Source organism: Mugil cephalus, chromosome 15, assembly GCF_022458985.1.
Source record: "Mugil cephalus isolate CIBA_MC_2020 chromosome 15, CIBA_Mcephalus_1.1, whole genome shotgun sequence".
NCBI classification, from domain to species: Eukaryota; Metazoa; Chordata; class Actinopteri; order Mugiliformes; family Mugilidae; genus Mugil; species Mugil cephalus.
The window spans coordinates 15,525,479-15,538,781 of record NC_061784.1 but is presented as its reverse complement, the minus strand read 5'-3'; the positions used below and the strand labels follow the sequence as shown (position 1 = coordinate 15,538,781).

General features: G+C 42.2%; 1 protein-coding gene across 1 annotated transcript in view; it reads right to left on the bottom strand.

Moving 5' to 3' along the window:
* Positions 1 to 7,132, bottom strand: part of LOC125020673 (polypeptide N-acetylgalactosaminyltransferase 10-like) — a 66,902-nt gene extending 59,770 nt beyond the window's left edge. Inside the window, exon 1 of the mRNA XM_047606088.1 lies at positions 6,865 to 7,132. Within this exon, the coding sequence (XP_047462044.1) occupies positions 6,865 to 7,023 (159 nt within the window). The 5' untranslated portion in view covers positions 7,024 to 7,132. The remainder of the gene's footprint in view (positions 1 to 6,864) is intronic.
* Positions 7,133 to 13,303: the final 6,171 nt, after the last annotated feature.

Below are 13,303 nucleotides of genomic sequence, written 5' to 3'. Positions count from 1 at the left end.
AACAGCAGACACGTTTTGCTGTCTCCCTGCAGACCTTCACTCCTCTTTTCAGCCCGCAGTGTTTGCGAGTGTCATGCGCGCAGTACGCAGACAACCGCGGCAATAATAATAATAATAATAATAATAATAATAAAAAAATGAGTGCGCACATGTTCAGGGACGCGCTGAACTCGGTTTATCGGCTTTGTGTTGACAAGGTGGACATCTCTACACCTCTGCAAGTGAAGCCAAATCTACCAGAGCAAAATCAGGCAAAACAAAGACAAACACACACACACACACACACCGGCGTGGTGTGATGGAGTTTCTGGGGAGTTTGCTGGTAATTTACAGCTGTGTTGGCACTGCTTTGATCACAGCCTTCACTGGCTTCAATCCAAACCCACATGAGCTGTTCAAATAAGCTCCTTATTATCATGTCTGGGGGACAGGCAGGGAAGGGAAGGGAAGGGAAGAGCGGCACACAAACACCGTACAGTGACCATTAAGCGCTCAGACATGATGCCGCAAAGGGCAAAGCTGACGGACAGGAACACGCCATCAGCCCCCGACTCATGGCTCAGTTCGAAGACCAGATTCAGGAGCACGCTGAGAAAAGAGGGAGCAATCCTACCTGCAACAATGTGCAGGACAATATATTTTATAGTGATGCACAGTACTTTTTCATGAGTGTGCAGTATGGGCAACTCTGACCTGTTTGCCACTGTACGACCCCAAGATTCTGTCCTGATACAGATTTTTGCCTATACTCAGCACATTTACATATATTGGACGTATATTATTCTGTTTATTACGTACACCTTGCTAGTAAAAGGTTGGACCATCTTTTGCCTTCAGAACTGCCTTAATTCTGTTCTTTCCCTCATTACACCACCACCAACAGCCTGAACCGTCGATAGAAAGCAGGATGGATCCATGCTTTCGTGTTGTTTACGCCAAATTCTGACCCTGACATCCGAGACTCGTCAGACCAGGCAATGTTTTTCTGATCTTCTGTTGTCCAATTTTGTCGAACCTGTGTTGAACTGTAGTCTGAGTTTCCTGTTCTTAGCTGACAGGAGTGGCACCTGGTGTGGTCTTCTACTGCTGTAGGACATCTTCTTAAATGTTTGACGTGTTGTGCGTTCAGAGATGGTATTCTGCATTCCTTGGTTACTTGGTTATCTCCAACCAGTCTGCCCATTCTCCTCTGACCTCTCACATCAACAAGACATTTTCTTCCACACAGCTGCTGCTCACTGGATATTTTCTCTTTTTTGGACCATTCTCTGTAAACCCTAGAGATGGTTGTACGTGAAAAATCGCAGTAGATCAGCAGTTTCTGAAACACTCAGACCAGCCCGTCTGGCACCAACAACCACACCACGATCAAAGTCACTTAAATCCCCTTTCTTCCCTGTATCTAATTAAGTGGCAACTGAGTGCATTCTATTCAAAAGGATGCACACACTGCTGGAACCAGCATTTCAACCGACACATAGAAAAAAATCCTCCTACCAATCAGAGTCACTCCATGGCGCTCAGGTGACGTGTACGTCTCGCATTTCTGCCGCAAAAAGCTCAGCCCAAAACATTTGTCTTGGCTGTGTAGGTCTTTACCTGAGCTTAATCAGATCCCAATGGAGGGGTTCAAGACCAAGTTTCTGCCACAGTCGTTTTTTTGGAATTTGTCCGAGCTTTATGCGTTGATGGATGGAAGACCAACTGCACTCCGGATGTGGGACTATACAATTAGCCTGTTTAGTTTTTTTTTTTTTTTTTCTGTATGGGTTCATTACATGCCACACAGTGAAATCCAAATGGAGACTTATATTCTCATTACAATTGAGGCTGAGTGCTCCAGGCAAGTGTTGCAGCACCTTTACACAAAACTGTAAGTTAATTAGGCGCATGGACACGCTGTAGAATCTTAAGTGCAGTTTTGAGTAAAAAGCACTGTTGCAGCGACAAAGGTCAAACTCTATTTCTTTGTCGCAGCGGCAGCAGTGGCAGCGGCGGCGACAGACCTGCAGTCTTCTCTCTCCCTCAGCGTGAAAGCCCCTCTGTCAGCAGATCTCAGCCTACAGATGCGAGACCTCTCCCTCCGCTCGCTGCTTCTGAGCCTGGCTTCTGTCAACATGTCTCCACTAGCTAAAAGGACCCATGTGGCTTACCTGTGCTCGCATAATCCTCCTCCTCCCAGTGTCGGCCCATCTACCCCATCTAAAGCAGACTCGCCCCTGCGCCGCCGAGTCGGAGTCGTGCTACGTTTTTTGTTGAGGGCCGGTCGGTCTTTACCTCGACCACAGCGATCAATGCTCGGTGTGGTTAGGAGGAGAAAATCAAACGGCTGAACAGAAAGAGCTGTCACTGTGCTGCTGACTGTCACACTGAGGCCATTTTTCTTTCTATATAAGGTGTGGCGAAAGAGGCTTTCGCTTTTTAAAATGAAACATTTTCGTGCCAGTGATAAAATGGAGAATCTGACTGAAAGAAGATAACATCCCGCGGAGAGGAACGGCCTCTTTCATCAGATGACAACGACCCCGAATCTGTTTACTGGTTGGCTTGGTCTGACGGGACACTAAAACGGTGAATAGGTTTGTAATCAGAACCGGAGCAGCATCCATCAGACATTTTTAAACTAATCTCTCGCTCATATCTCTCCGTTGCATCCCCCGTTCGAAGCAGTTAAACTGCAGATGAGACGGGAATGAGGGCAGCAGGGAGCCACATTAGGACCTGTTAACTGTCATGTAGAGAAAAAGTATAGCGGCAGTTTTACTGTCCTGAGTAAATCAGTGCGGAGAGAATGAAACACTTCAAGGCAAGTATCTAAACAGAAGGGCAAACGAGGTCTTATTTACAAGCGCAGGTATGAGCAGAGCGAATGGCATAAGCGTTATGTTGCGTTTTGTCCAACAGAGAGTTAAAAACAGCAGAGTTCTGGTTTTCTTGGATCAGTTTGAGATTGTGTGTCAATGAATCGGATTCATTAGAGCAGCGGAAAAAGTCAAGAGAAGCTTAAATGTTCAGAGCCGCCTTTGGTTAAAAAGTTCATTTTCATCAGGGATACAGTTGTCGTGATTGCAGTGTTTTTGTAGTGACATTTCTCTTTCCTTGTTTGTGTATTAAACTCCATAATTTAACACCCTCTGCCTGCCAGCGTTAACCTGGCGGGGCCTGACTCAGCTCACCATGGAGCGTGTTTCAACTGATGCAAGGAAAGAAAAAAAAACACTCTGCAGTCGATATATTTCGTAACAGACAACTCACTTGCCCATAACAGCCATTTGGCGGTAAGCAAATTCAACTTTACGGCGCTCAGATGAGATGTATGATCACATATTTACATATCTCAGAATCAAGATTCAAGTGGTGTTTGTTGTCCAGCTACTAATGCTCCTATTGTTCTATAGACTGGAGGGTTTTTTTTGTTTTGTTTTTTTGAAAGGGGTCTGCACGGCATTCAACTCCACTGTGTTCAAGTGAAGTATATGATTGTATCATTCTTACTTTTCTGTCCACCATCACCTCATGAAGCCGGGTCCAAAGGGACTAGCCTGATCCAGCAGATATTTGTTGGAGCATAATCAGTTCCCAGTGGAGAGACTCCACATCAACTTTCCACCATAAAACCATGATGGGGTGAGGGAAGCTGGTTTGGCTTCCAAGGCTCTGGCTCTTCCTGTGTCTCTGGTGGAGCTGTTGTGGTAGCACTGTGTCTAATGATCTGACTGTGAGCCTCCAATAAGCCGAGTCATTCCAAGTTTCCCTCTTGTTCCCTCCTAACAGTCACTTCAATCCACCTGCAGTCATTTGAGGTGTAACACAGCGTGCTGACTAGATCCCTGTCAGCTGTACCAAGCATGGCGCTTTGGTCTACTTGCCGAAACCATTTTCTAATACTTTCAGAGAAATATGTCAATGGTTGTGATTGTTGTTGTCATTTACCTTGAATGATGGGACATGGAAAGTGGATCTTTTTCAGTACCAAACACTCAACCACAGCTGGATTTAAGCCATTGCGTTTATGGAAGGTTGGAAATCTTGTCCTCTTGAGGAACGCAGCTCCTTCCATCCCGATAAAAGGCTAAATCCTGTGCAATGGCGTCACAGTGAAGAAGGTTTTGGGTTTGAGTTCAAATGAGAAAGTGTTAAAAGTACAAATTCCTTAAGTCGTGAAGCTCCGGGGCGAACCGTAGGGATCCGATGTTGAATAAATCAAAATCTGTAAACGCTAACGAGGCCACCGCTAAAAGAACAAACCCTCTTGTCCTCCTGTCAGGGCAAATAAATCTCGAAGAAAGTAAACAATACGACTGTCGTTCGTTTTAATTCCGTTTTATCTAATGGCTCAGCGGGAGACACTGTGTGTGACTGGGGCTGCGGCTCATCCTGTTTGTATTTAATCGGCTCTGATCATCCTCCGATGGTTTAAGCTGTGTGTTGTCTTCGAGTGAGGCAGACAGAAGCCAACAAGGGGGAAGAAAATATCAGCTACAAATGTCACTAACAAGTCTTATGCGGGGGGGGGGGGGGGGGGGCATGAAGGGGATAAGGGTATTGATTTTTATCTAGTTCAGTGAAGCCGTAACAGCCCGCGGGCAGCACTCAAACACAAACACACATATTGTTGCTTTCTCTTCCCTTATTTGTCCTTTGTTCCATTTGTCTTTTCCCATTAAAAGTTTACAAGGAAAAACAGAAGAAAATAATGCCTACAGCTATTCTCCATCAGCGAACAGGACGGTTTGTGTTATTAAAAGCTAAGAATGCGACGAGACGTTGGCGCTGCTTTATGGCCGACTGTCAACCAGCGTGTTTCATTGATTGTTCATACCGTCCCCTATGAAATAATCACACTTCAATGTCAAGTGGGAGTTGACTCCGATCCTAATTCACGACACCGTCTAAGTCTGACCGTTCCACTACGCTAGTAAGTACAACTTCACAACTTTGCAGCGGTGCTAAACAACACGAGGAAGGCGAGGAGATGATGCATCATATTTGCGGAACAAGCTAATGAATTGCTAAATGAATGCGTCTTGCACTGCGCTGGCCACGCACAGTGTTTATTAACATCGACACAACCGGCCCCGCAATCTTTCAGCCTCCTTGAGTTGTCAGGAGGTTGAAAAATTGTAAACGTTTTGCAAGGTTTTCCAACATTAATCTCGCCTGATGGGAATGCAGGAGCAGGAGTTCTACTACAAGATGGATGAAGTGGAATTTGATTCATATCACAAAATACCTGAGGCTTAAACTCTGCCAAAAAGAGATCGTTACAGCTAATAGAATACAAATGCAATAAATACAAATTTCCATTGATTTTGAAATATATTTGAATATATGCTACCTGCATTTCAAACTTGAAAATAAATCTAATTTCCAAAGTCCAATTGTCTTTCAATACTCCGGCACAATAAAGCAGAGCAAAACAAATGGTGCACAGAAGAGATACAAAGAGCTACACTTATCTGCTGCGTAAAAAAAAAAGAAAAAAGAAAGAAAAAAGAAAAACAGCCAGTAAGTCAGGTAGTCGGCAGGCAATCGATTCTAATCACTCGTTCTCATCTTCTCTCATCTGCTCTGTCGAAACAGTGGGAATGGAACTGGGAAATCGATGCAGGCGTCAATAAGAGGAAAGTCATGATGAGGACCCTGATGCTGAAAGATCCCTAACTGAACATACAGGCATTGCGAAGTGCTTTAATAGCGGCTGGTAATGCATGAATTTGCACATAAACAACGCGCTGTGGTGCTAGTTTTACATTTGCCAATTTAGTTCTTACAGAGAAACTGAAGCGGCGCTTGTTTTTATTTTATTGTTTTGAGTTTCCTGCCTCAGTGCCCGACACGCTTCAAGCTTGTATCATTTATCCACACTGGCAATTTTTTTCTGCAGTTTGTTTACACGTATATATTTGAGTAGCTCTAATATTGTCAGCTTTACCGTTTTAAATATTTACTTGATAACAGAGAAGTGTCGGGAAAGTCAAACAAACAGATGCCTAACATCACTCATTTGACAATACTTTAGATTATTTGGTTATACAAGTATTTCCTGCTATAGTTTCTGTGGTTTAATACCAAGACTGGCACTAAAGAGAAAATACATTACAGTACATCGATTTTATTACCAAAGGACTGCCAGCAAGGAGGAATTTGTTGAAAAAAAAAGTAGTTTAAAGACAATTTTATGACGGTGGCAGCCTGTATTGGATGTTCCTCATTGTTCTTCATGTGCCGTGTACTACTATAACAGATCAGTTAATGGATGAGTTAACATCAGTGAGGCAGTTCTTTCCCCATGCTCAGGATCCCAGACAACATACTGAAGAATTGCAATTTGAAATTAAAGCATGTATTAAATAAACGTGCCTGTAGTTGTTTATGCTGGATAAATCTGATGTTCGAAATTTTAAATGCCAAACACCAAGCACCAGCAAATTTCAGAAAGAACTTTTTATTTTTTTTAAATTACTGCATTACTTGTTCAAAACATGTCAATTTACAATTAATCAGCCAATACACTATGAATGAGAATTGAATGACTGGATTTTCTTACTTGAGTCTCTTTAAGTCTCTCTGGCTGACACTGGGATCCTGAAGTCTATGCGCTCTCCACGGTGCTGAACTTGTACAGTGCTAAGTCGCTGTCCATGGTCCTGATTCTATAACCAGTAGACTGCGCCTTCTGGACTTTCTCATAGTGATTTCTGTTACGGTTACTTCACCCATGTAAGTGATTTAAATTGAGAAAAACGTGAATTCAGGGATTTTCTTTTTTTTTCTTTCTTTTTTTTTTTCACCTATTTTACTCTCAGTTACCCAGTTTGAAAAAGAGCATAACAAGGGGAATTATGACCGAGCGCCTCTTACCTGTATCTGGAGGATGCCGCCCGGACCGTCCACCGGGTTGGGCGAGTTGTCGAACACTCGGTCCCGGTACAAAGACCACAGTCCGACGTTGGGGAGGAAAAGAAGAGCCGCTATGAGCAGCCCAGCGAACTGCAGCAGCCTCTTCTCTTTCCGCCTCATCTCGTCCGGGAGAAAGCGTGCGTGTGAAAAGCAGCGGCGGTTGCGAACTAGCGAGACCCCGACTCACCGCTTTTCCGAGCGGAGACAACTTTCACTCTGACTGTGGGGACCGGCTCTTTTCAAGCTCCGTGCAACCACGGGAGAGACGCAACATCCGGCTGTGACTTTCAAAATAAAACCCCAGTCCTCAAAGGGCGCCTTGACTTTTCTCCACAAATCCACAGTTCAGACAGATTGTGAACATATGGAGGAGATTTACGATGACTGTTATCCCTTTGTGACTGGCATGCCTTTTGTTTTCCTGTCTTCAACCAAACTAGAATTGTTTGTTTTGAATGAGAGATGAACATTTGAAGGAAATATCTGAGTGCACACCAGGGTTGGTGGGGTGCTGACAACCAGAACAAAATGGTCACTCGACTGTAAGACAACAAGCCCAAGAACACAAGTGGTTCTACAAAAGAACGCTCAAAGAAGAAAAAGATGAATGGTTAGTTGATGATGATTATTGTTGCACAGGGAGATAACATGCAGATATGTGGAAATGATTCATTTTCTTGACTAAATATTGTAGAAGTGTAATACTTGGGTTTCATTTATTTGATTGTATGCTCTTTGTCCACCTTAAGTACTTATGTGAATCGTGTATGTGAGAAACTCTAAAGAGCAACAAAAAGCTTTAAGCTTTACTGTCACCATAGTCATATACACTCTATACTCACTCAGTTGTAAAAAATAGTTCATCCAAATTATTAGCACAGAAGACAGAAGAGAAGGTAATTTCACGTAAACTGTAGAGCTCACCATGAAGCCGTTTTCACCCTAAAGCTGTTCCACAATTGTTCCTAAACAACGCTCGGCTGCTGTCAGAGTAATTATATTAAATTATAGAGAGTGAACGCGCTCTCTGCGCACAGTGTGGTATTACGCTGCAGGGAGCCACAAAGAAAAACTCTGTCTTACAATTTGGAAGGCGCCAACTGTTCTGCAAAGCTCCCAGTCATTAGAAAACTCTGCATTTGAACCTCCACTACACAACTGTGGAACTTAATGGAGAAATAAACAGGAAGAAATACTTAAATTTTACATTTTCACGAAAGAACCAGCATCAAGGGATTCAACCGTTCGTTCAGATGTTTGATTTAGTGTTTTACTCCTCCAGTGTTGCTCCATTAACCCCATTCACAGGATACGCCTTGCAGGACAGATGCTTTTATTTTGAAAGGCCGTACGAGCTATCTTCCTGCGGTTTTCTGATTCCCTCAGTCGAGCTTGATGCCGTTTATTAAAACACAAATTGGCGAGATAATCCAGTGGCTCAGCTTGATAAACCTTGTTCTCATAATTCAGTGTATAATCAGAATGCGCACGTGAACGGCAGCTGAAGGTCTCGAAGCGTTCTGTGTTACCTCTACTTATTTAAACGGACAAAGAACGCGTTTTTCTTCTTCCTCTCCTTTGGATTTTGGCTGCAGGATTAAAGTATTAATGACGACAAGCAGCAGTGCTTCTGATTAATAAATGTACCTATTTCTGATGTATTTATGCACTCGACATCTACGACACTGGCGAGTCATTGCAGATGTTGGCTGATGCTGGAGGATGAAAGAAAACTGCGTGAACAGTAGCCATAAAATTAGATGGGTGTAAAAACTGAATGCAAACATTGAACGATAACAGCCTTACAGGGCACCGTGTATCAAAAATAATCAAGTATTTCCCCCCCATTTGTGGCATATTAATGTTTTCTATTCATAACGGTTTCTTTCTTTCCTCATTGCAGATGAAATATTTCCCAATGAGCTTTTCAACGTCACTGAACTAGTTCACAAAACAGTGCTACTGAATGCGTTGAGAGCATTTTCACAAAAAGACCATATTATCAGGCCACACATTATAATTATAATTTGTGCAAAATGTGTCTGTATTTGTGTCGCTCCTTCGGAAAGGCTCTTGATGAAATCTCTCTGTTTATTTGACCCGTAGGAGCAGATTTGACAGCTCGGGTCACTGGGACAGAATGGCGCTTCTGTAATTGCTTATCAGGGAAGTCGCGGCCCAGGCCTTTCTGAATCAGCTCCGCTAATGGCTTTCAGCAAGCAAGAGCCGATCACTGGTCTGCCATCGGAGGATAATAATACAGACATTTCCTCTGCTTTGATGCTCCCTGAATTACCTTGATTTTTTATTTATTTATTTTTTTTTTTCTTCCCAACCCTCTTTCAAATCCACGCTGATACTGTGACATGAGCAAGCGGGGTTATAAAGCCTAAATCCCCACCACATTCAGAGGTTGCTGGGTTTATCCATAATTCATGCAGGAAGACGCAGAACAGATTGAATTGTCACAACTCCGGCTGGTACAGATGGAGAGGACGAGAGAGGAATGAGCTGTTCCCCGTCTCGGAGCCTCCGGATCAGCAGAGGGAGAGACTCCGGTGCATCCTGGTTTCAAGTCCGTCCGCTCTGTTAAACAACGTGGCTAATCTCCAGTTAACCCTCCTACTCAGGCCTGTCAAACCGGCTGCCACTTGAGACAATAAGGAATCGTGCGGTACTTTGGGGTCAAGAGGGAGTGGTCAGGATGTGTGACAGTAAGACTGCGCAGCTGACTGAGTGAATATTACATTTAGGAATCTGAACACACTGAAAAGAAAATCTTACACTTCATGGTGAGCAGCCTTAAGTCGGCAAAGAAGACCTCACCAGGATACTGAACACCACACAGCTGGTCAAGAAGGCTTTACAGCGACTACACTTCCAGAGGAGACCGAGGAAGTTCGACGTGTTGCCTGAGATCCTCGGAAACTTCTACAGCGTCGCCCAGAGCATCTTGCATCACCTCATGGTACGGCAGCAGAGAGTCGTGAAGACTGCTGAGAAGATCTAGAAGGTCTCCACTGAACCTCTCCATCACTAAAGACCCCACCCACCCCCGACACACACTGTTCACACTTCTGCTCTCAGGCTCTCGGACTCCTCAACAGCTGACAGGAGTCTATATCCATGGGCTATTTCATGTACATGTACTTCTTCAGTGTCTGTTTACATTTCAGTTTATTGTTTACGCTCATTTGCACATGGATGTATGGAAAAAGAAGCATTTCATTTTACATGGAAGCATGTTTCTACACCACGCACGTGACAACAAACTCTTTGAATCTTGATATCTTATTCCCTTACCACTATCAGAGCGAAGCCTTTTAGTTCAGCGGAGCAAAAACAAATCGATAAATAAAGAAGTCTGCTCTGTATGTGCCATTCCATTACTTAGCGTGTTTCACAGTTTTCAGTGTGTTTTCATGTTTTATTGTGGACCTTGGCCATTTATCATTACCAATGCACAATCTCAAACATTCTTGGTATTTCCAATGTAACAACCTTGGCTCTGAAGTGTGCTCTATGACAATCTGGCTGAGTCCACGCAAGTTACCTCAAGTGACTTGTGAGGATCCGGTACAGTCAAGTATCCCAAAAAAAAAAAAAAAAAAATCAAACTTGTGAAGGTCTGAACTACCAAGGAGCAGGTCCAAAGTTTGGTTCCTTTAACTTTTTGACATCACCTGTTACACTTAAATGCACCTTTTTTATTTTATTTCTTTCTGCCTCATTCCTCCTGTGGTTTACATTTGGGTCTTCCCTTCCACATTAAATAAAACTATTCGGTAAGTTAGAATCTCTAATCAGAATGATTTGAATCAGGGCTGAATAAAAAACGTTGCCCGGATTCAAGTTGTCGTTCCTGCTTGGAAGAGCACATTTGCACCGCTGCCGGGCAACATCTTAATATTAAGCCCCATTTGGAACAAGTTAACTCCAAGGGAAGAGCAGGGGGAGAAAATCTGCCCTGCGGCCCCCCGGTGATTTAACTCATTGATTTTAAACTTCACAGAATTACAGAACATGATCTGTGACAGTGTTACTGCAGGGAAATTGTTTAACTTCTCACGCTCGTCAGTTGTGGTTTGATTCAGTCGTGATTCGTCCCCCCCAGGAGGAGGAAGACAACAAGGCACTGGAGGAAAGATGAAAGTGAATGCCTCATCTCTTTAATTTTCTGTAGTTGTCGTATTGCTTATGGCCTACATATTGATTTCAACATGTTTCTATCAAACTGGCAATAACGATTTCTTCCATTTTTTTTTTTTTCCACACAAAAGCCAGATGTGAAACTGGGCTGTTAGAATTAGAAAATGAAAGCAGAGGTAAGATGACTTTAAACTACAAGAACTTTTCTCTGTGTGGGCTTTAAATGAATATTATTTGGTAGATGGCATGAGGTCTGATCAGGGTTTAAACTCTGAATCCCATCTTTTGAGTAGACTGTTTTTTAACCCATTTACATAAACAGCCCATACTGTAGTCTAATGTTGTTAAGTTTGAAGTACACAGCACCTGTCAAAATACGTTTCCTGTTCCTTTATCTTCACATTGCATGTATTATTTATTTTATTTTTTTGTCCATACAAACTTTGATACAATATCCTTGTGAATTAAACACTAATAGGAGCATACTTTACACTGTAGTCACACCACGAATATAAAATATGTGTTAGGTGGTTGAGTAGGAAGTACAAATATTGCCTCTTGTAGGGCAATGGTGCTGTTTTTAGTCAGACTGAAACGCTCATTAGCTGAGTGTCACTGCTGGCACCGTTCTCCAGGAGACAAAAACAGACAAATGTGGGCAATTATTTCTGCTCCAGCAACTTTAGCTAAACTACAATCTTACCTTCCTGTAAACAAGAAACTGAAACCTCCACCTAGGGAGAATTAAGGAAGATTCATGCTCTCCCTCTCTCCGCCGTAGAGTGAAATGACCGAGGCGCGCGTTATCTGCGAGGGTCTGATAAGGGCCTTCATCGATACAAGGGACTCAAAAAACGCTGCTTCAGGTGATGAGTCATCTGCTTTGGTATCGGGACTGCAAACTCCGTCCAACTCTCCATCCACGGCTATCCGCAAATGTTTTATTTTTGTTGTTGTTGTTGTTGTTGTTTTTTTTAGTGTGATAAATAGCTTGATAAATTATGCAGGATTCTCGACCTTCAGGCCCTACAAAAAAACGCAACACCTGCTCATCACCTGTTATCACGGTTTTCATATGTCTGCAGGCTGTGTACCTAATTCTAATTCTAATTCGCATCAGGCTCTGCAGAACCTGGTCATGTTTAACAGTTTCTGGATTTGGGCATTTCCTGTTTTGGAAATCACTAACCCTCTGTCGTTTCAGATGTCTTCACTTCCTCCATGTGGTTTCTGTCCTTGATTGTCTCACTATTCCCTTTTTATTTAGCCTTTTTCTTCCTCCTTTGCCAGTTCATCAATGTATCCCACGTCAGTAGTAGTGGTAGTAGTAGTATCTTGTGTGCTTTTTTTTTTGGACTTTCTATCTACTTGGGTCACATTAAACTGTCAGCAAAGTAGAGTTTCGCCTGATGTAAATAATAAAGACAGTACCATGAAGTACCTGAGAAAGTATCTAAATAACAAATAAATCTAATCAAGAATTACCAAATTACATTCTTGAATATGAGTACACTGTGTGTGATTCTGACAGTACAAAACATACACTATTGGCATGTGATCCATTATTGATGGGATCATGCTGAAGTTTGATATTTCCTGAATAATTAATCATCCCAGGCAAATTAAACAGATACATAACATGCGTGCTTTCAGTGAGCTTTTGAAGTTTTGCATATATTGTTCCAAAATACGAACACTGTAATAAATCTGAGGTTGGTTTAACTTATTAATTTAAGTTCAAAAACTGCCTTAAACACATGAATAAACTCAGCTTTGAGAAAAGCTTTACTTCAACTCAGGAAGGTAAGTTATAGAAATCGCTTAATTAATGACCGTTTATTGTTTAATCTTGAAATGACCATGTTTCATTATGCATTAGATAAAAAATGACTTTGTCTTGTTAACTTACAAACTTCAGCTGCACTAGTTTTTTAACTCCTGATTTTGTAACATTTGAACTTGATCATTTGAGTTCAAACTAACTTTATTACACTTTATTTTTCAGTTTTACTAACTCTACATATTCACACCGATTTCCTTTTCAAGTTACTTTAACTCTTATTTTTAAGGCAGCTTTTGATGTATTTTAAAAGATGTTATATGCTAATTATAGGCGCATCAATATTGCCCCCATAACAGTTCGTGAGAGGTCGTTAGCGTCGTAAAACTCATGTTATCAAGTTTGTTTGACACATTGAAATTTTGGTTTCAGAAGTTGGAATAGCAAGAACTCATTAAATTAAGTTGAAAT